Genomic DNA, 19,573 nt, shown 5'->3' on the forward strand with positions numbered 1-19,573 from the left:
TTCCACACATTCCCCAAATCTGCTCCAAGGGGTCCCTCTACTCTGTGGGGCATATTTTGAAGGTGTGGAGGAGGCTGCAGGAGAGACAAAGGGGAAGTTTCACTGTGGTAGTGGCAGCCTGTTGCTTGAGCAGAACAGCACCACTGGATAGAGTTGTTTTTTTAAATTATTATTATTATTATTATTATTATTATTATTATTATTATTAATTATGTAATAGCAAATAAAAGCCCATTCATAATAGTGAATAAAATTGCTGCTCAGATTCTACTGGTAGGAGAGAATTAACAAGAATAAGCAAGAAGGTCACAGAGGAATATTGCTTCATGCTGATAGGCACAAAGATGTCAGAGATTTAGAAGTGAGCCACTGCCTCTGTCCAAGGACGAATGATGTAAAAATTATCTGCCTGCCTCTGCCCAGAGAGCAAAGGCCTCCCGACACCTCGGGCTGAGGGTTAACAGCTCTTTCAGATTCTGTTGTCTAATGTACCTTGACATGAAATCGTAGCTTGCAATTCATCACCCTTTTAACAGGAAAGGCAAGACCACAAGCAACTTTGACGAGAGGGCGGGTGGGGCGGAGGGAGGGTTTCCTTTATCCCAAGGCAAGTTGTGTTTTCATTGGATCTGAGACCACATAGCAGGAGCATATTCCCCCCTCCTATGTGGTTCTCCTATTCTTTTGCAGCTATCCGCTGATATTTAGACAAACCGAAGGACCTATTGAAGATAAGGCATGATGTCATGCCACCCAGAGAGGGACCAATAAGGACCCTGCTTTGGACCATAACAAAGACTGCTGTGCCTATTGACAGCAATTCCGGAGGCTCTAGTGTTTAAAACAGCAACTCCCAAAGGAAATTCAGGAAATTCATGTATCTCCAGCTGGAGATGTAACCAACTCCAGGCTGAAGCCCTGGCGAGAGGCTACCAGTCAGTGTAGACAATACCGAGCTGTTACTGAGACAATACAAGGCATGGCATGGCACACTAGAACCGATGCAAAATTAGGACCAAAAGCAGGAAATGTGAGAGATCAAAGTTCCCAGCTGTTAATTCATTACTCCATCCTTCCTCCAAGCTGTTCAGTGCTGTGTGGAGTTTGGCATCATCTCATTTTAACCTCACAACAGCCGCCCCGTTCCTAGTATGTGACTTGCCCACACATTCTAAGCTGGTGAACTTCATGTTTCAGCAGGGATTCAGACTCAAGTCTTTCTAATCCAAGTATAACAGCCTATATATTCTACACTACAGCTAGAAGCCCCAACAGTGGTGTATAGTGGTTAGAGTGCCGGACTAGGACCTGGGAGATTAGGTTCAAATTCCCTCTCAACCATGAAGCTCACTGGGTGACCATGAGCCAGTCACTAACCTCTCAGCCTAACGTACCTCATAGGATTGTTAGGGCGATTAAATGAGGAGTGGGAAGAACCATGTATGTTACCTTGAGCTCATTGGAGAAAAAAGGTGGGATATAGACATAACACATAAATATAACAACAACAACAACAACAACAACAACAACAACAACAACAACAACAACAACACCACATAGGGCCCTGCCTGCAGTTACATTATAAGAAGTGAAGCACTGTGAAGGTTCAGACTTCCTGAAACAGACCGATTTATTTTTGACCTGGAAGGTGTTTTTTATGTTAACCCGCCTAGCTGCCTATGAATTGGGTTAAATGTTTCTCCACATGCTCAGAAAACATGTTAGCTTGAACCAGAGATCGGAACAGCTGTGCCCTCCCCCCGCCCTGAACTTGTTGGACTCCAATTCCCATGAGCCCCAGCCAGCATGCTGACCAATGGTCAGGGGTTATGGGAGTTGTCGTCCAACAACATGAGACACACAGGTTCTTCATCTCCTGGTTGATACATTCCAGTATTCAGCGCCATCAATGAAAAGAGTTATGGGGGGCCTGGGCAGAGGTTCAAATTAATTATACCAGAGGGGAAATTGAAAGAGACGCAAACTTGGTATGACCCCGAAGAAAACATGGTGTTTTTTATTAGAAGTGGGCCTGGGGATTTATTTATTTTTTTAAGCAAGGTTTTATAATATTATTTACCATTTGTACAGCACTTTCCCTGGGAGTTCAGAGCGGCTCACTTCAATCATGTATATAGGGGGAGCATTATGGACCCTCTATTAACAGGCATGTGGTAACATGAAATGGGGCTTTGAAACCGGAATACTTCTGTGAGAATGTAGGGCTTCTTCATTTTTAATTTGGCAGTTAAGCGAAGATCGGCAGGCTCAAACCCCAACCCCCCCCCCCCCCCGCTTCTGACTGGAACTCGAAGGTGGCCTCTCCGTTATTTACTATCTTGGTAGGCAACAAAAGGATGTGAGAGGAGCTGCTGTGAGGAGGGAGTGGGCGAATGGGTGAAGAGGCAGGGAAGTGAGGCTGGGAAGCGTATTAAAATGAGCCAGGAAGACAATGCTAATGTGCTAAGTCAGAGCCATATGCAAATATATGCCGTGCCCTAGAAAGTCTAATCCCATCAAGAATGCCCAGGACTTTAATTTGCCCATCTTTTACAACTCATAAATCTATCCTCCTCCCAAAGCCAGCCTGCCAAATGCCATGAGGAGGGGGCTGCTTTCAGGCTGGCAACTTCAGCGTAGCTGCCTGGATCACGCCTCAGTAAAGACTCATAAAGAGCTTTGTGTGGGGAGGACTTGGGAGCAGCTTCTCACATTTTGCCTCAATAGAGCCAAACAGTGGGAAACGTGAATGACGGATTGTCAGAACTGGTGGTCTCTCTTGTGCTGGCTTTGGCATACTGAGCTACGGGCTTCTCGTTTTGCCGCCAGAGTTGTTGGGTTTTTCTGACAAGAATACTTTGGCCTTTGGTATATATACCTGTAGGTGGAAAACTTATATGCAGTTAAAAGACCTGAGTTTTCAAAAGTTCATGTTAACTGTTAAATTGAAAGCTACTTGGTTTTCTAAGGTTGCAAATTCAAGTGTTTCGCACCAGCATTAAGTGTTTTTAAAGCAAACAGGTGACAAAGAGCAGCCATGTTTTTTTCTGAAATTAACTTGCTGTTAAATGAGCCTATGAGGTATATAGCAGACCTCTGGAAGAATAGGCTAATTTCACATTATCCTTCATGTCATGATGGGGTGCTTATTCTGCTTGAACGGCGATAAGCATTATTTGTTCTGTCATATCATAATCAAATTTTATTTGCCCTTTACAATGAGGCAGCTACCATAAGGTTATAACAATATGCAATTATAAAACAAATGACACAAGTTACAGCCATAAAGCAAAATGTAGAAGCAATTAAAAGCAGTTTCGTATATAAGACATTTAAAAATTATTCCAGATATTTTAAAAAATAAAAATATGAAACACCACACCCATTTATTCTGATTGGGGACGTATATTAATGAATGCGGACATCATCATCATCATTTATTATTTCTACCCCATCCATCTGGCTGGGTTTCCCCAGCCACTCTGGGCGGCTTTCAACAAAACATTAAAAACAGAAGAAAACTTTAAATATTAAAAACTTTCCTAAACATACATTATTATACTTTGTTTCAAGCGGGGCTAAGAGTGCAGGTGTCAGAACCAGCTCTGCCATTAGGCCATGAGAGGCCACTACCTCAGGCAGCACGTTTGAAACAAATTTCAACGACCAGTCTGGTTGGCTTTTGTAGTTAGAAGTGGGGAGGTGCCATCTTCTCTTTTACCTCAAGTAGCAACATGTTTTGGGTTAGCTTCATGGGGAAAGTGGGTTTTGACGAAGGGATTTATGGAAGAAAGTGACAGCCCCACCTGAGCTTTTCTGGAAGAGGGTTCCAAAAAGAAGAGGCCAAGAAGGGTAGCAGGATAGATGAAACTGAATGGTGAACTTACCTCAAAATACTATGGATGTTAAGAGCTGGGCCATTGTGTCATGTGATAGCATGGGAGCTACAGCAACACGGCTCTTTCTGGCGTCACGGGCAGGGCCGGAATTAGGTATGATGAGGCCCTAAGCTACTGAAGGTAATGGGGCCATATATATGTCCAGCTGTGCTTGGTCAACAACACATTGTCACTGTTTTTTGTGTTGAATATATGCTATATTGTAATTTATGGACCTAATAGGTATCTAAAGCTATATGTACATGTTGCCATGCAACCAGTCCATGCAGGATGTAGGCACCCTATATATAGAAATGAGCAAACCAGTGATATTTTAGGGAGCAGGCTAGCAGCTAGGTCCCATTACTTACATCATAGGAGCCTACACAACACAAAACACTGTTGCTGTATGTAGATTTTAGTTTATTCGTTTTTTTAATCTTATATTTTGGAAATGTACATCCAGGTTCTTTTTCCCTTTAACTTTTTTTGGGGCCCCCAAGAGTGTGGCCCTAAGCTACAGCTTGTTTAGCTTCTACATAAATCCGGCACTGGCCGGATGAGATGCTCTGTGCAAATGCAAGAGCAGATCAGGTGAAACTGTGACTGGGAGCAGGGAAGTCACATCAAGGTCTCACCCTGTTGACATGGGGAAGATCAGCCTTGCTGCAGCTCCCACGTTACTTGGAAAACATTACCCAAAGCCTAACTGACCATTTCCGGTAAACATGGCTGTTCTAGATTTCTTGCCCCTTCTGTTCTTCCAAACAAGATGCATCTTTCCTCTTTGAGATAAGGTACGCCCTACAAATACAACTACACAGTAAGTAGCAGAGCTCCAGTTAGTCATTAAGAATCCAGTGTGTAGTTAACTTATAATAAATACAGTGGTACCTCGGGTTACATACGCTTTGGGTTACATACGCTTCAGGTTACAGACTCCGCTAACCCAGAACTAGTAGCTCGGGTTACGAACTTTGCTTCAGGATGAGAACAGAAATCGCGCGGCTAAAGTGGTGCTTCAGGTTAAGAACGGACCTCCGGAACGAATTAAGTACTTAACCTGAGGTACCACTGTACAGTGGTCTATTCAGAAGTTAGTCTACTTGTATTTAATAGGGCTGAGTCCCATATGGGCAGCCTACTAAATTATTTTATAAAAGATGGGTTTTTAACCTTCAATAATTTTAATGTTATTAATTTTTTAAAAATTTAAAAAAATCTTTAGTGTTTAAAAATCTTGTTATGTATCTCAGTTCTGCTGCTTGGGCAGAACACTGTAAAGTGAGAGGTTTTCTTTCTTTTTACTGGACAATTAGGAGAAATGCTGACTCCTTCCTATTTTATCTATTAAAGTAAGACAGTAAAAATGAAAGGACATAATTCTTTCTATAGTTCCTCCAGTGACTACAGACCTAAGACAACTTTTATCAGGAGTCAATCCCTGGCACATTTGAATGTTGGGATCTAGTGCCCCCTAGTGCAAAAATACAAAATACAAAAAGCTGTACTATTAGGAACTGCTGGGCGTAAAATATCTGTAACAATTATGTTTCTCCTGTGTGCGTGTCAGCTTTCCAAAGAAGTGAAATTTTCCACAACCAAGTATTTGCAGGAATGCTACGAAAGCAGCTACTATGCAAGCACTACTAAAAATCACTTTTTGAGAGAATTGTCAAGCAAGAGTGCCGGGAGTGTGGCAGCATTGCACCAATGCTAACCACTTATTAGAACATTGGGATGATGTTATAGCTGAACTAATGTAAAACTTCCCATTCAGGCCTAAGTGTCTGAGGCTACTTTACATAGGTGAGCCCGGAGAGCAAAGCAAGCTCAACCACACCATCAAGGATATGGAAGAGTGAAGGGGGTTAATTACAATAATCACAAGATTTAGTGTCGTTTGGCAAAAGTGAGTAACTTCTGAATAGAAATGTCCTTTTGTGTGACTGTGCCTATCCTACATAGCTGCCTTTGTGGGCCAAAGAGCAATTCAAAGATTGGGGAAACATGATTATTCCTTTGTATAGCCAACTTTAGGGGGAGGTCACTTTAAATCTCATTCTGTACAGGGAATCCTGCTACTTGAAGAACAAGGACTTCCAAAAAAACTACTTCACTTGCTCCTGACAGTCCTGTCAGTATTAATTTGGTTTCCCCTCTTCTTCTGCAGAAATATGGGGAGTAGGGCCAGGCCACAGCAATGCAGCCTTCAAGCAAGATAGCAGGTAGTGAGTAATTATAATTTGCAAGTGAACTTAACTCCAGAGTTTAGGGTGGGGGCAATGTCTGGTCGCTGCCCTTTTTGCCACGCTTAATTGTAATGATGCAACTGAAGGAATGGGTTTCCCAAACCCCAAAACTGACTGTGTAGGCAGTTTTTAAACTGCACCAAAATCCCTATTTCTCCTTAGCTAAAATGCATAAACTTTAGCTGTTGAGCAAATGCAAAACAAGAACACAGCTCTCTTCCTTATCAGTTTGACGGCAAGACTGGCCTTGACTTTACCAGTAGAACAGACACAGACATATCTTATGTCCTGGCCACAAATGACGCAGAGACCCAAGTCTGGGACTAACGCCAGAGCATGTTCTCGGAAGTAGTGACCTCTTGCTTCAAGATAGGAGTAGGAACAGGAATATCCTTTTATGGTCAGAAGTACAGGAAGGAAGATCCTTTTATGGTTGAGAGTACCAGAGCAGGAACATATGTGATGTCAACCTGTGTACGTACGCCAACGTGGTTGGGCTCCTAGGGGAGGAGTGAGAGGGTGCCTGGAGGATATATAAACTGCATGAAACCTGTCATTTCTTTGGACTTGCTGTGGACTCACCACGCAAGTGCCTTCTGCTATCTGGAGAGCAGAATAAACTCTTTCTTTGAACCAACTCGGTGTCATTTTGACTTCCTTCCTCCTGTCACGGAGCAATGCAGACCCAATCGGTGAACTCCAATAAGGCTACATTTCTTGGTGCATTGGCCGGGAATCCGCGTTCTCCGAGGACAGGACAAAGGACCGAGGCATCACTGCGAAGCAAACAGCTCGGTCGGCGTCGGTGGCTCCAAGCGCGCACCCTACCATTTCTAGGGGGAGCCCCCCACCCCGTACCTGAGTGGAGATGCAGCAGAGACGGAAGAAAGACAGCAGCTGCACGGGGAAAAGGGTCCCAAGGGAAGGGAAAGGTAGGCTCCACAGCTTGTTTGTGGGAGTCAGGGGTTTGATCAGCCCCGCCCAGTAGGAGCAGTAAAGTGCCGCTGGGTTTAGCCAGTAGAGAGCAGTAGTGTGCCGCTGGTTTGCCGGTAGAAGAGCAGTAAAAGTGCCACCGGCTTTGGGAAGTTTGTGGGTAAAGGGGATTGGGGAGGTGCATGGGTTTTGTATGTGTATGGGGCTTGTATGTATGTGTATTTATTTGTGTATGGGGACACTCCAGTGAATGTTTTGAGTGGATGAGACGCTGGGGCTCAGAGCCACTGACGAAGCGAAGTGTGGTCTTTGTAAGGTGCGGTTCCTAGCGACACGAGTCCGTCTAGGCCACTAACAGGATGCGGAGAAAGGTGACTGGGTGAGAAACAACTCTAGGTGGACGGAGTGTCTCAGGGCTATGGGGAAAAAAACCAAACCAAAACAAACAACAAACCAACCCCCTTGCAGTGTTTGTTCTTTTTGGTCAATTGGAAATGTCAAGCTACAGTTGAAAAAACCCCTTTAAGCTCCTTTCTGTATTCTGGCAGTGACCAGCATAGGTGCATCCAGTTGGCTTATATTGTATTGCCAACACGTGGGGTCCGGGGAAAAAAAAGAGATGTGCTCTGCAGAGGCGCCAGGAATAGAACCCTGCATGAAGGGGTTCTCAATTCTGCCACATCTACTGTGCTGCATGTTAGGGGATTGGGAAACAGACCTTAAAACACCTAGAATCTTGCAGAGTACAAGTATAAAAAAGGATTATTTGGTCTTTAACACTAAAAGTGACACGAGTTGCTAATGAGGTCAAATTTTATATTTTCATGATAAAGGTGGGAAGCTTTCAATTACTAATACAATCATGTACTGGTTTCAGAATTTGAATGTCATCAATTCACTGTGCTTTGAGCTACTTGGTATGTTAAGATGTTTTTGTTAATAAGATTGTTTCTTATTGACTCTGTTGCATAAGGTACCCTGGTGGATTTAGAAACCGCTTGTTAAATGTTGATCAAAAGTAAAAATGTACAAATATATGGAAAAAGGTAGTGTTGTCAAAAGGGATGGGGTTTTAACCCCCCCCCCCATCCCATGTTCAGACAGATGAGAAGAGAAGTGAGAGGGTTACGGCGACAAAGCAGTAAATCATCCCCCTTGCAGTGTCTGTGTTTAACACAGAAACAAAGACGCTATGCAGCCCTTGGTTGAGTCTGGAAACCAGGTTAAAATGGGGCCAGAGATCACTCAGGAAAATTACAAATTACCAAATATTGCATAGCAGGCGAACCCCCCAGAGCAAGAGTACCTGTGTCATTTAAACATATGATCTCTTTTTGTTATCATAGAGGTGGTTCTGTAAATTTGACACACCTTTACATCTTGCAGGTAGCAGCAAAAGGGAATTTGCAATACTTGCAGACCTGTGTTTTAAAACTTAAAGGGGCGTGCAAGTTAGATTTTATTATAAATCTCAGCTCAGTTTAAAATAAGGAATAGCACACTATTTGATACCAAAATTGATTTTTGCAGTACCTTTATTCTGATATATTTTTGAAATGCATATAATTTTTATTTGTAAAAGGGATGAACAATTGTATGCAGACGGTGAAGTAGTGGTCTGGGCTGGAGAAGGTAGAGGGAAGTAGAAAAGAAGGTGAGAGGTAGAGGGTAGAGAATGGAATGTTGGAACAGGAGAAAAGTTGGGTAATGGGTTGTAAAGATGATTGAGTGTTTTATGCTGATAGTATCACTGAAATTAATATATTCATATGCTATTATTGAGAGTAATTAATACAGCTAATTATATGAGCAATAATATGCTATTATTGAGAGAGTAAATTCTTTTTATTCAGAGAGAATTTACTCAATACAGTAAAAGCCGAATAGATAGAGGCTGTGTGACCAGCAACACACTTTAGTCACAGTCCTACATAGAGGAGTGGAGTGATCCACACTAAGACTCTTGGTTGAGGTTTCATGAGTAAAACCAGCTTTTAAAGAATTCTGAATTAAGAATTAAGAATATAATATATTATAGAACAGCCTTCTTTTTTGGCTGGCTGGACAGCTAACCATCCATAAATTAACAGCAAGAGTAGGGACCTGGAATGTTGTTTGTACTTTTTTAGTATGTCCCTCCCATGAAAGATACTCCTTGGACATCTATTAACTGAAAATTGAGATGGCTCTGAGTGTACATGCCAGGAGAGGTCTTAGGCAAAATAATTTTTATTTTCCTGTTTACATTAGGCTGTGGAAAGTGTTCCAAAACAAACATCTTATATGAGAAAGGGAGATATTGAAGCTCTTTGTGTTGATTGAACCTCCAAAGTTGTCAAATGCATTAGTGACAGCAGAATCAAGATGTTGATAGACAAATACCTCAATGCTTATTGATGCAATTACCCCCCCCCCACTAGACTAGAGGACTAGTGGGTAGATCCAACCCAATATTTGTGTGTTAATAATGTCTACAGCTTCAAGAGCAAACAAAAGCTCTATTAGAGGCTCTTTCCTTCAACTATACAATCTTGCAGGAAGTGCAGAGAAAATGGAACTTGGGTTTTCAAACCAAAATGCTAAGTAAAACAGAATGATGTGAACACTGGCCCAACTGAATGCATGAATGTGTGAATCCATTTAGGAAGAGTGTTGGGGTGAAATAGCAAATGTGTGTATTGGGAAACTGGGACCTTAATTCATAAAGCAAATAACACCAAGCAAGCTTTATCCTTCAGCAGAATACACTTAAGATACAGTGTACACAAAGCTACAGTGATACACAAAAGCTACAGAGCTTTTCTCTAGTGTAGGATTTGTTTACATCCTCTGTAGCATACGCAAGCAGGACCAAAAATGCAGGAGGAATCAGATGCCACATATTGAAGTAGGTGAAGGCCCCACTGTCTGTGTTCATTCGTTTGTGGTTTGTGCCCTTCTTTGTGATTTCAAATATGGAAGTTATCAGGCACTTCTTCTTATCAGGGCTGCTGATGTCATATGCTTTCGTAGCCTTCTCTGACATGGTGGTGTTCCCTAAAATGTTCCTAGTGCTCTAGGTCAGATATATAGTTTCACATTATGAAAAGGAACAAGCAGGAACCTTTCCCCTAAACAGTGTCTTGTTTGGTACCTGCTCTCTCATCCCCCCCCCCCATCTACTCTACATAGGATTGAATTAACTAGATATGCAAAAAAAAAAAAGTTGGTGTTAAAGAGTTGAGTTGCACTCTGTATCCTTCTGTGTGTAATATACAGATGCAAAAATGAGTTTATATTTAGTCGGCATGAGTTGCTTATTCCTCCTGTTTAATAGGAATACTCTTTCTGACTGTCATGATATGTTTCCGTATAAGAAAAGTCAGCCATACAGCAGGTAGCACTTAACTTATTGTTGTACCATAATTCTAACCGAACCACTGTCCCAAGTCAATTAAGTACGTGAATATGTATATCAAGATTAAATCATTTGCAGATAAATAATAGATAATAATAGGGAAAACTGGGAAGGACTGTCCTACAGTTTATTCAAAAGGTCAATCAACTTTCAAATGCAGCCCAACAGAACACCCTTTCGCAGTAAATATTCCGCAGAAAGAATTTAAAACAGAAGCATATCTTAAAAGGCAAAGGTAGGATAATCACGGTAATATGCTACCTTCCAAGAGGATCTCATTCTTTTGTGATATAATCTCTGCTTGCAATTTGTGTGTGTGTATTCTACAATCACATTTATCCCTGCAGAAGAGCCAGCATCTGGTACATGTTTTGTATGTGCTTTTAAGCTTTCTGTTTGTGTGAATGATTTCAGATGCCAGATCATCACCTGTGTTACCTTGTTAACGTACTTCCTCTTTGTGTCAGTGTCACACACACCAAGAGAGAGAGAGAGAGAGAGAGGATGAGAGGGGGGAATGATGTTGGGATTGAATAATTTAGAAAGGACTTAAGAAAAGGAGGTGAAGTAGACAAAAGGACAGTAAAAAAAAAAGGGTGTTTCAGTATATAAGATCATATAGCGATAAAGTGGGTGTAGCGCCTTTGGTCCTGAGGGCAGCAGAGTACAGGGATGGGAATTGGCTGAAGAAACAGAAGGCATTAAGGGGGTAATGGGGCCCTTTGGATGTCCAGCAGTCCTTTGTTGGGCTCAAATTGTTGTTTTGTGTGTGTGTGTTGAATATATGCTATATGGTGATTTGTGGACCTAGTAGGTATCTAAAGCCATTTGCACACGGTGAAATATGTTTTTATCAAGGTAATTTTATCAAGGTAATTGTTAGACCCTGTTGATGACCAACCCATAGCCTATTTGTCTGGAAAATTAACCACTATGGAACAAGGTTTGCCTCCCTGCATGTGAGCAGTAGTGGCGGCTGCCACTGACTAAAAGAGAACTGACAGGTTCACCTTTGGACAAGAAACTACGTGTGTCACTCCTCATGCTGTGCCAGCATTGGTGGACATGAAAGGAACTTATTTTTCTATCCCAAGCAGAGATGATGAAGCGCCTAGCAGCTGACTTATACTGCCCATGCACCCGCGGTTGCAGCTGCGAATTACTGAGACTCTTAACCTAGTTACCTATGGGAGAGGATGGGGCTCCAACACCTGACTGCATATATTCCAGCAGGCCTGATTTGAAGGATGAAGCAAGCCCCAGGCAGTATGAGATTGGGCTGCTACTATTGATCTACACCAACCCCTTCGACTCACCATCTCTCGGTGCCCTACAGACACCACCTCACGCTTCTCCTCATCGCATCGGCTCGGCGCCCACCCGACGACTGCCTTGCTGGTGCCACCCCTGGAAACTGGCATCTCTACGCACAGCAAGAGAAAATTCCAGTGTGCACTAAAAGAGGACATTTTCTTTTCTTTCCCCTTGAATGAATATGTAGCTTTGTATATTGCTTTGTGGGAGGTACTCCAGGTATTAGAAGAAGGAAGGTATTAGGAAATAGATATATATCCCTGTGCCCAAATGATGCAGGTAGGGCTGAGGGGGGACATGGTTTTGGCCGGGATGGTGATCTTCTTATTTCTGGCCATCACTGCGCCCACACCACTTAAGGTAACCCAGCGGCTAATGAAAGAATGGGGTGCCCGCAACACGCAGAAATGGAAGCCTATTCTGCAAAACCGAACCAATTGCACGGTCTGCATCCGGAACCTCTCACACTCTATGACCTACAGATGCTTTGGGAAGAGTACCCCTCCTCCCTGTGCCTTGGAATGAGTCCTCAGTTACGGCCCCAATTTTGGGTTCCGCTGGATTTTGGGCTGCATTAAATTTGACAGAAGGAGCCTGTGGCTTTAACATTTCTGACCATGGTGTAGCTATTCGACACCTGGCAACAGAAAGAGAGAAAGTAGCCCATGCTCCTGTCCCAACCAGGAAGGGATGGGACATGTCTTGGTTGGCTGAGTGGCTTCCAAACCTTGGGTGGCTTAGAGGACTTGTAATGATGTTAATGGACTAATCTTGCTTCTTTTCTGCTCCTGTATACACTGCTTAATGCAATGCTTGCAAAATATGATGAGTAAAATGATGTCACGAATGATTCGGCCCCAGATTATAGCAGTGACATGAGAATACCAGCCAGTACCTTGGGACGAGCCGAAAGGCTGTCCAAAAGAAAAGGAGGGAATGAAGGAATGGGTTTCCCAAACCCCAAAACTGACTGTGTAGGCAGTTTTTAAACTGCACCAAAATCCCTATTTCTCCTTAGCTAAAATGCATAAACTTTAGCTGTTGAGCAAATGCAAAACAAGAACACAGCTCTCTTCCTTATCAGTTTGACGGCAAGACTGGCCTTGACTTTACCAGTAGAACAGACACAGACATATCTTATGTCCTGGCCACAAATGACGCAGAGACCCAAGTCTGGGACTAACGCCAGAGCATGTTCTCGGAAGTAGTGACCTCTTGCTTCAAGATAGGAGTAGGAACAGGAATATCCTTTTATGGTCAGAAGTACAGGAAGGAAGATCCTTTTATGGTTGAGAGTACCAGAGCAGGAACATATGTGATGTCAACCTGTGTACGTACGCCAACGTGGTTGGGCTCCTAGGGGAGGAGTGAGAGGGTGCCTGGAGGATATATAAACTGCATGAAACCTGTCATTTCTTTGGACTTGCTGTGGACTCACCACGCAAGTGCCTTCTGCTATCCGGAGAGCAGAATAAACTCTTTCTTTGAACCAACTCGGTGTCATTTTGACTTCCTTCCTCCTGTCACGGAGCAATGCAGACCCAATCGGTGAACTCCAATAAGGCTACACAACCATACCAAAAAGTTTGTGAATGAAGTTTATTTGGGGCTGAACAGAATGGAATGTCGTACAATACAGGTAAGACACTTCAAGATGAGTAAAGCACTAATTGCACAGGAGGCTGGAATTTCACCTCAAGTCAACACAAGCAAAACCATTACTTCAGAAAAAGCAAGGTATGTCATGCAAAATTAAAAACAAAAAACCATTCTAACCAATCTTGTGGTACCATTTAAAATGCTACCCATATCACAATAATTTACATCACATTAAATAATCATTCACAAAGAATGAAGTATTTTCAGCAATGAAATGAATTATCTCAGTGCTTAAATGATAGTTAGCAGATTTTGCATGAACACTCGATCCAGCATTTAATTAAGCTAGCGAGTGGAAAACATGCAGTGATATAGTACCATACAAATCAAGACCCCTTTATATTTTTGTATTGCTTGCAGGAGCAATCACATAAAAGTGATATTTACTATATTTCCCACATGATTTTATAACTATCCATGCACTGACTTCATGTGCAATGCAATTGTTTAGGACTCAAGTCTCAAGTCCCCATATGAATCAGACAGCCCAAGCAGTCTTGGCAATCTCTCTTAAACCCTAATGTGACAATGATCCACAATTAAATTACATTATGGGTCACAATGTTGAAGAACTCCCATTGAAATGCTTAATTAATGAAGAGGACAAATGAAACGTGGGATTATTTACATTTACGTAGGAGACTCTGAAAGAAATGGGTAATCCTAGATGGAACTAAAATAAGGAAAACAGATGTTAGGAGAGGGTGTGAAAAAAGTTGACAGTGCCTTGAGAAGGTGTGAGTACTTCCTTTTCTGCCTTTTTGCCTCCAGTGACTTTCATGGGGAAACCCAGCTACCGTCTACAATGAGGAAAACAGGAAGTTGGTTAGCTAAACTGTAGACAGCAGACTTCACTCACGGAGTCCAAATGCAAAAAGAAATTTGATCTCATTGCATCTCTACGCTTAGCTTTGTACTGCTAGAGGTATATAGATAGGCTCATTACAAAATATATTGCCTTTGTATGAAATGGGTGCCCAAAGATTTAACTGCACCATGTGTATAAAGTTTATTTACCTCCTCCAATAGACACCCTGTGGAGGATCTGTTGAGGAATTGGAATGTTCTGTTTCTCAGGAATGCATATGACTTAATGACTGCTGGGGCATTTCCTCCACTAAACTCTGCTTACTTAGCTAAAATCATGTGTATGTTTCTATTTGATTGGCAAATTACATGGGGTTCCCAAATCTCATGGATAGTGAAATGCAGATGAGTAATGCAACATTTGGGTGGGGGAATATTTGCATATGTTGTGGCTGTGAAACACTTTATATTACAAAACCAATGTAAATAAATACCAGGCTAGTAGAAAAGCTCTTATTTACAGGTTTTACAAATACAATTTTACTCAGTGTAAATGTAGTGTTTTAAAGAACACAGTATTAGTAAAATGAGTTCCTATATAGCAATACAATTTGTCAAGATTTCACTGTAACAGAATATAGAAAACAAAGTTCAAGTTAATGTTTTATAATTTAGTACAGACAAACCCAGTATCACCTGGAATGAGATCTGTTAAAGTGCTGAAAAAAGGAAGTTTCTGAAATTTTAGAAAACTTACTATATATTTATTAAAGCTTTACTAAGTCAAAATGTTAGATTTTATTCACATTTTCTACCACAATGCTGTGGGGGTAGGATACATTTTTTCAGCAATTCAGTGTACTCTTCATTTTGATCTCTGCAAAACATCTGGGGTTTCAAGCTTCTGTGGCAGTTTCAGGTTTCATAATCTGGTACGTAATCAAATATTCTGGATAGGCCTGAAATATGAAATTATGTTTATTATTCTCTGTCATCTGTAAACATGTTATGGGAATAATGCATGTGATGAAAAATAACTGCTTATAGTAAGGACAAAATAGCTAAAAGTACCATGCACTTCTGAGCAAGTGAAGAACTCTCACGGCTTCAGGCTGCAATCTATGTGCTTACTTGGGAGTTAACCCCACTGAAATCAATGGAACCCACTGCGGAGTAGACATGTGCAGGACTTTGTTGTAAAAAGCTATTTCTCTTATTAAACAAACTGGAAAGCGAGATATAGAAATCCAAGATGCCTATGAATACCAACCTTCAAATTTAAGGAAAACCGTGTTTAGAAAGTGAAACTAAAAATACACTACCTGCTCTCCTCTGTAAATGACATATTCTGCTAAAGCTAGTCCATTTACACTAGGCCGCCCAGTAACTGAATGGTGTCCTGGAGGAGAATGAGCCATTTTCATTGCACTGAACTGTAGAAAAGACTTGCCCAATGTAACACGACAAAACAGCAACTGCCTATATTAAAGAAAACAAACCCTTCACTTATAAATGTGCAAAAGCAAAAATAAACAAGCAATTCCATTTCTTAATATGCAAATAAGGTTTACAAAAAGCATTACTTTTACTTGAGTATTATCCATATACTCTTAATATTGAGTTTGATCCGAGAACACCAAGACACCTATTTTTGTTCTCCACACTGTTCTCAGAAATTCTGATCACATAACAAAAATGTGTTAAAGCACATGATTAAAGAACACTATGTAGCTTAAAGGATATTGCCTTAGCTTTTCATAGAATTGTAGAGTTGGAGGGGACCATAAGGGTCACCTAGTCCAACCTCCTGTGATGCAGGAATATTTTTGCCCAGCGTGTGTCTTGAACCCATGAACCTGAGACTAAGAGTCTCATGAATGAAAAGGAAGCAAACTGCTAACGATCTGGCCAGGAATCCAACACAGATAAAACTTAAAAAGGGAATGCTTGCTAATATAAAGCTCACAATTTAAGGGCTCACTAAAATCCATAAAAATGTAAATGGGTGGCTAAAAATTCAGACATGATATTCCAGCTACAATTTGGACAGGTGTGAGAAAAGTCGGTACAGTGGTGCCCCGCAAGACGAATGCCTCGCAAGACGAAAAACTCGCTAGACGAAAGGGTTTTGCGTTTTTTGAGTCGCTTCACAAGACGAATTTCCCTATGGGCTTGCTTCGCAAGACAAAACGTCTTGCGAGTTCTTGCGAGTTTGTTTCCTTTTTCTTAAAGCCGCTAAGCCGTTAATAGCCACTAAGCCGTTAATAGCCACTAAGCCGATAATATCCGTGCTTCGCAAGACGAAAAAACCGCAAGATGAAGAGACTCGCGGAATGGATTAATTTCGTCTTGCGAGGCACCACTGTATCTTTACCCTTACCCCACATAGGTAGCAGGCCACTTTCTCCATGACAATCCAACACTGAACCAGGCATATTTTAAGTCTATTTTTTTCCAATGAACTTAAACTAATTTTAACCTTTACAGATTCTGACCAAAATTGGATAATTAAGATCACCTATCCAATGTAGAGAAATTAATTTCTTATGCGGAAGCAGACATACAAGATTTTACTGGTCAATACTACTTTTTCCTCATCTGGCAAACATTACAGTGGTGCCTCACAAGACGAAATTAATTGGTTCCGCAAGTTTTTTCTTCTTGCGAGTTTTTCGTCTTGCGAAGCACGGTTTCCCATAGGAATGCATTGAAAATCAATTAATGCGTTCCTAGGGAAACCGCTTGCCAGGCTGGTGGTGCGGAGAAGGGCTTTTCTCCGCACCGCAAGCCTTCAGGACAGGTACGGGAACAGAGGGGAAGGCGCGCAGCGCTTTCCCTCTGTTCCCGGGGCTTGCGTGGGAGGAAGGTTTTTCCTCCCCACCGCAAACATTCAGAACAGCATTCTGAATGTTGGCGGTGGGAAGGAAAACCCTCCTCCCACCCCAAGTCTTCAGGAAAGCCATCCGATGCCGCGCTGCGGGAGGAGGCGTTCCCCCCCCGCCACCCGGCATCGGAGCTTCGTTCCGATGCCGCGCTGCGGGAGGAGGCGTCCCCCCCCCGCCGCCCGGCATCGGAGCTTCGTTCCGATGCCGCGCGGCGGGAGGAGGCGTTTCCCCCCTGCCGCCCGGCATCGGAGCTTCGTTCTGATGCCGCGCGGCGGGCGGAGGTCCGAGGACAGTGGGGAAGACGCGCTGCGCTTCCCCGCTGTCCCGGAGATTTCCCTATGGGCTGTCGTCTTGCGAGGCAAGCCCATAGAGAAATTCGTTTTGCGAAGCACCTCCAAAACGGAAAACCCTTTCGTCTAGCGGGTTTTCCGTCTTGCGAGGCGTTCGTCTTGCGGGGTACCACTGTACTTGGTTGCAAGTAACATAATATGCACCCATTTTTTGGGTTGATAGTTGTGCTGATAGAGACACTAGGGACAAACAAGACAGAAACCTTCTACCTTGATTTTATAGATGTAAATGATGGATTGGATTCTGAGTCTGCACAGGCAGAAGCAACTCAAACAACAGGACTAACCCTCCCTTCTCAGACCCACTGTAACTCTGTATCCTCTCTCCTGAGAGATGTGTCAGAAAAGTGACATATACATTCTCTAAATAAGCAATGATGAGTCTTCTAGAAATTTTAGTACAATACATATAGTTCTGTTAGGTTGTTTATTTTATTGCCCGCCCTTCAGTGCAAGGTTCCAGAGTGGGCTACAACAACGTAATCACAAAGATTAAAAACCAGGTCAAACAACTTTTACTACAACCTACCTATGGCAGATGTAACAAGATCTGTCTTTGTGAATTGGGCAACCAGTGCCACCACCAATACCATAAACATACTGGTTGCTTTTGGAGGAATTTTCAGCAAAATAAATTCCTGCTCCAAACATTCCGCCTATGTATGCATGCCTCTCGTCAAAACCTTTATGAATAATTGCATTCACAAAAGGGGAGCCTGCAAGTACATTATAATAAAAAGCGTTAGTCTTTATTACAGTCATACCTCATGTTACATTTGCTTCATGTTATGTTCTTTCAGGTTATGTCCTGCGGCAACCCGGAAGTACTGGAAAGGGCTAGTTCTGGGTTTTGCCACTTGCGCATGCGCAGAAGCACAAAATGACGTCAGCGCATGCACAGAAGTGGTGAATATCAACCCGTACGTGCGCAGGCACGCCACTGCAGGTTGCGTTCTTTTCATGTTGCGAACAGGCCTCCGGAACGGATCCCGTTCGCAACCAGAGGTACCACTGTATATATGTTCTTAGCACTGAATATTCTACCATCTTGTAAATAATACTCATCACTATTCAGGGAAATACTGCAGTGACAGTTTTATTACAACAAAATCAGAAGCACTGTCCAACTAAATACATTAGGGGGAGGGGGAAGCAAAAAAACCGGGGGTGGGGATACAAAATCAGGAGTGCCTTGCTGTTGCTTGCAAAAATTTTGGCACCAAGCCTGGTCCATAAATCCCATTAATAGTGTTGCCATAATATCACAGGAGAGGTTTGCTTTAGGCCCGCAAACATATCACCACTGTGCTATCTGGGGATTGTTTGACACTAAAGGAGGCATGACTGGCAACCAAAAATCCTGTTTCAGGTAGGGATGCTGCAGTCAGGAGAAATGACCCTTGAGACTCACAAAGTAGATCTAGGATGCACTGATGTATATCAGGCTGCAACTGTAAATTAACAGGATAGACAGGTGCCTGGCATAGTTGATGACTGGCATACTCATTGTGACAACCATCTTTTGGGGATAAAGTGCTTTTGCCCAGTCTCTTTGCTCACAATAATGGGCCTTTCACAATTACACTTGCTGGAACACTATATACCCCACCTGCCTCTCCTTATTGCTTTCTGTGTTATCATACTGAGGGAGAATATTTGGGGTGTGTGGGTGTATATAATAAACACACAATTATTAAATACTGGCAAACAAAGACAACTAAAAAGAGCAGAATGAAAAGGCTAAAACAGCTGAGCATTAAAAATCAATATTTTTATGTTCACTCAGTTTTTTAGGCTTTTAAAGCTCAATTGTAATGGAAATCTCAATGAAAGAGATTTAAGCACACAATGCCATTTTTAGAGGTTTTTCGGTTCTCCTCTTTTCCAGGCACTTAATGCTAACAGTATTGTACAAATACCAGTTAAATATTAACAATATGAAATTACATGGTAGCTACTGGTCAATAATATTTATGAGTTTTAAAAGACTTTAATACTAAGCATTATTTGGAGTTGAACTGCAGATAATTTCAAATTTCAGAAATCAGAACATTATAAATAGTAATGACTGGACATGAGAAAAAAATAATTTGAAATA

General features: G+C 42.1%; 1 protein-coding gene and 1 long non-coding RNA gene across 5 annotated transcripts in view; one reads left to right on the plus strand and one right to left on the minus strand.

The window, feature by feature from the left end:
* Window positions 1-2,682: 2,682 nt before the first annotated feature.
* On the plus strand, window positions 2,683-19,567 carry LOC308584805. Of its 2 annotated transcripts, none has more exons than XR_014007020.1 (3): window positions 2,683-2,868; window positions 6,052-6,109; window positions 18,276-19,567. It is a non-coding gene; the product is annotated as an uncharacterized lncRNA (long non-coding RNA). The 2 variants fall into 2 exon arrangements; XR_014007021.1 differs by lacking the exon at window positions 2,683-2,868 and adding an exon at window positions 3,227-4,019.
* The window catches only part of TNKS2 (tankyrase 2), a 29,635-nt gene continuing 23,421 nt past the window's right edge, over window positions 13,360-19,573 (minus strand). For all 3 annotated transcript variants that reach the window (XM_081189573.1, XM_081189571.1, XM_081189572.1), the window contains 3 exons: window positions 18,005-18,191; window positions 15,563-15,719; window positions 13,360-15,199 (listed from right to left, as the gene is read on the minus strand). In XM_081189573.1, the coding sequence (XP_081045699.1) occupies window positions 15,137-15,199; window positions 15,563-15,719; window positions 18,005-18,191 (407 nt within the window). In that variant the 3' untranslated portion in view covers window positions 13,360-15,136. The remainder of the gene's footprint in view (window positions 15,200-15,562; window positions 15,720-18,004; window positions 18,192-19,573) is intronic.

This window comes from Podarcis bocagei, assembly GCF_964188305.1.
Source record: "Podarcis bocagei genome assembly, chromosome: 4".
NCBI lineage: Eukaryota > Metazoa > Chordata > Lepidosauria > Squamata > Lacertidae > Podarcis > Podarcis bocagei.